The sequence below is a fragment of the Gavialis gangeticus genome, unplaced genomic scaffold (genome assembly GCF_001723915.1).
Source record: "Gavialis gangeticus isolate Ggan-Ray unplaced genomic scaffold, GavGan_comp1, whole genome shotgun sequence".
NCBI classification, from domain to species: domain Eukaryota; kingdom Metazoa; phylum Chordata; order Crocodylia; family Gavialidae; genus Gavialis; species Gavialis gangeticus.
This window is the reverse complement of record NW_017729024.1, coordinates 6011867-6013841: the sequence shown is the minus strand read 5'-3', so window position 1 is coordinate 6013841 and position 1975 is coordinate 6011867. Positions and strand designations below refer to the sequence as shown.

At 46.0% G+C, this 1975-nt stretch overlaps 1 protein-coding gene across 1 annotated transcript in view; it reads right to left on the bottom strand.

Moving 5' to 3' along the window:
- Positions 1 to 1975, bottom strand: part of LMNB1 (lamin B1) — a 54856-nt gene that overhangs the window by 21058 nt on the left and 31823 nt on the right. The window contains exon 4 of the mRNA XM_019516850.1: positions 495 to 665. Within this exon, the coding sequence (XP_019372395.1) occupies positions 495 to 665 (171 nt within the window). The remainder of the gene's footprint in view (positions 1 to 494; positions 666 to 1975) is intronic.

Sequence of the window (1975 nt, the reverse complement as noted above, 5' to 3'; positions counted from 1 at the left end):
TTTTTTTTTTTTTTAAAGCTAGTAAAACACAGCAATCTCTAGTTTTTGGGCTAGTTCTCAGGGGAAGAAGCCATCTCAAATTTTAGTTAAAAGTTTTTCAAGGGAGATTAATTCTAACGTGACTACTAGTAATGGCTTGTTACAATTAGACCAAACAATTTATCTTTATTAAATAACACGAGTTTTACCTACTACAAAATTCATTGGCAGCATTAATGGAGACAGGGAAAGGAGTGTTACCAGCTGTAAGATGCTTGAGGGGAACCTTTTTAAACTGATAGTGGAATTACAGAAAAGTTACAGGGAAAAAAGTATATGCACACATACACCTATAGAAATACTGAATTTTAAAATGTATGATTTTTTTTCTTTTTAATTTTTCCCTCTCTATCAAGATTCAGTATAACCTTTAAACAAATAATTGTTTTAAAAACAGTTGCTGTTATGATAAAACAAAGCGTTTCAAAAGGCTGCAAGAAGAAATGTAGTCTCACTTTGGCATGGTAAGTCTGTTCAAGCTCCTCTTTATATAATTTCACTTGTGCATCGTGTTGTTCTCTGATTTCATGAAGCGCTTGGGCCAGTTTGTGTTCATACTCAATTTGTCGCCCAGAATCCACCTCAACAAGGCGAGTCTCATGTTTTCTTCTGGTCTCATTGATTTCCTAACACAGAGAAATAAGGTAACCTTCAATCAACATGGGTACAGTGATATGATATTTGTTGTCAACACGAGCTTTAGGTATTTTAGACATTTTAGTTAAAGGTAATGGATAAGCAGAGATGTACCAACATGACTGGATGCCCAGACCAGCTGCCATACACACGGGCAGCAGTGACTTCCTATTGTGGTCATGCTGCTGGCGCAAATGTGAGGCTGCAGCAACACCTGTCATCCTCCCAAACTTCCCAAAGTTGGTGACTGGGGAAGCTTCCCCAGTGTCCATACCCTAGTTATGCCTTAGTAAAGTGTTGGGAGTATTTTGTAAAAATTTTCATGGTCAACCTTGATAAATTACACTCTAGTGAACCAACAGAAGTCTCACAAGGTATGTTCCAGGTTCGTACGAGCACGATATTTTAAACTGGGGCTATCCCAACTCCAGTGCAGCCAGGGGCTGCACAGCCCCCACCATACTGCAGTAAGAGGCAGCTGAATAGGCCCCACTGGCTGCATGCTAGCCAGCTTGATGTCTTTGCTTTACACTGTACTATGTTAAGTAGCTACTAAGAGGAGAGAACACATCCGTGTGTCTGACAGCATTATAAAAGAATTGGGAGAGAAAAAAAGGATGCGTTTCAGGAAGTGTACTGGATAGGGGTGTACCAGTAGAGATTTTGGGGGCCGATACCAATAGCCGATATTTAAGGAGGCATATCTTGATAATAACAATCCAATATAGCTGCCTCCAACTGGTAAATCTGTTGTGGCGGAAGGGAAGGGAAGGGAAAGGGGGAGGGAAGGGATGTCAGAGGGGCAGATCAACACTTCCTGTGATGAGGCAGCACGGGCAGGTGCTGCACTACCCAGCTGGGTCAGGGCACACGGGACAAAGCCATGGTTTGGGGGAGGGGGGTGGCAGCTCCTGCTTGCACCCCCTGGAGGAGGACCAGGGGGCAGGGCAGGCTGCAGCTGTAGGCTCGAGCTGGTGCTGCACAGGGCTCTTCTAGGCGGGAACCAGGCTCAGAGGGGGCTGCAACCACCCTGAATTTTGGGTGGTTGCAGCCCCCTCTGCAACCACCCATATGCCGGGAAGAGCTGGGACTGTGTCAGGCAGCTGCAGCACTGGGAGCAGAGTACAGCTGCAGCAAAACCTGGGGTAGCCGCAGGCCCATTCCAGTACTGCTGGCACCCGCTCCAAGCCCTGCCCACACTGAGAAGAGCCCTGAACAATGCCAGCTCAAGCCAGCAGCTGCAGCCCACCCCCCCGCAGATCTGGGGTGCAAGTAGTAGCAGAAGTGCAGCTGCATTACT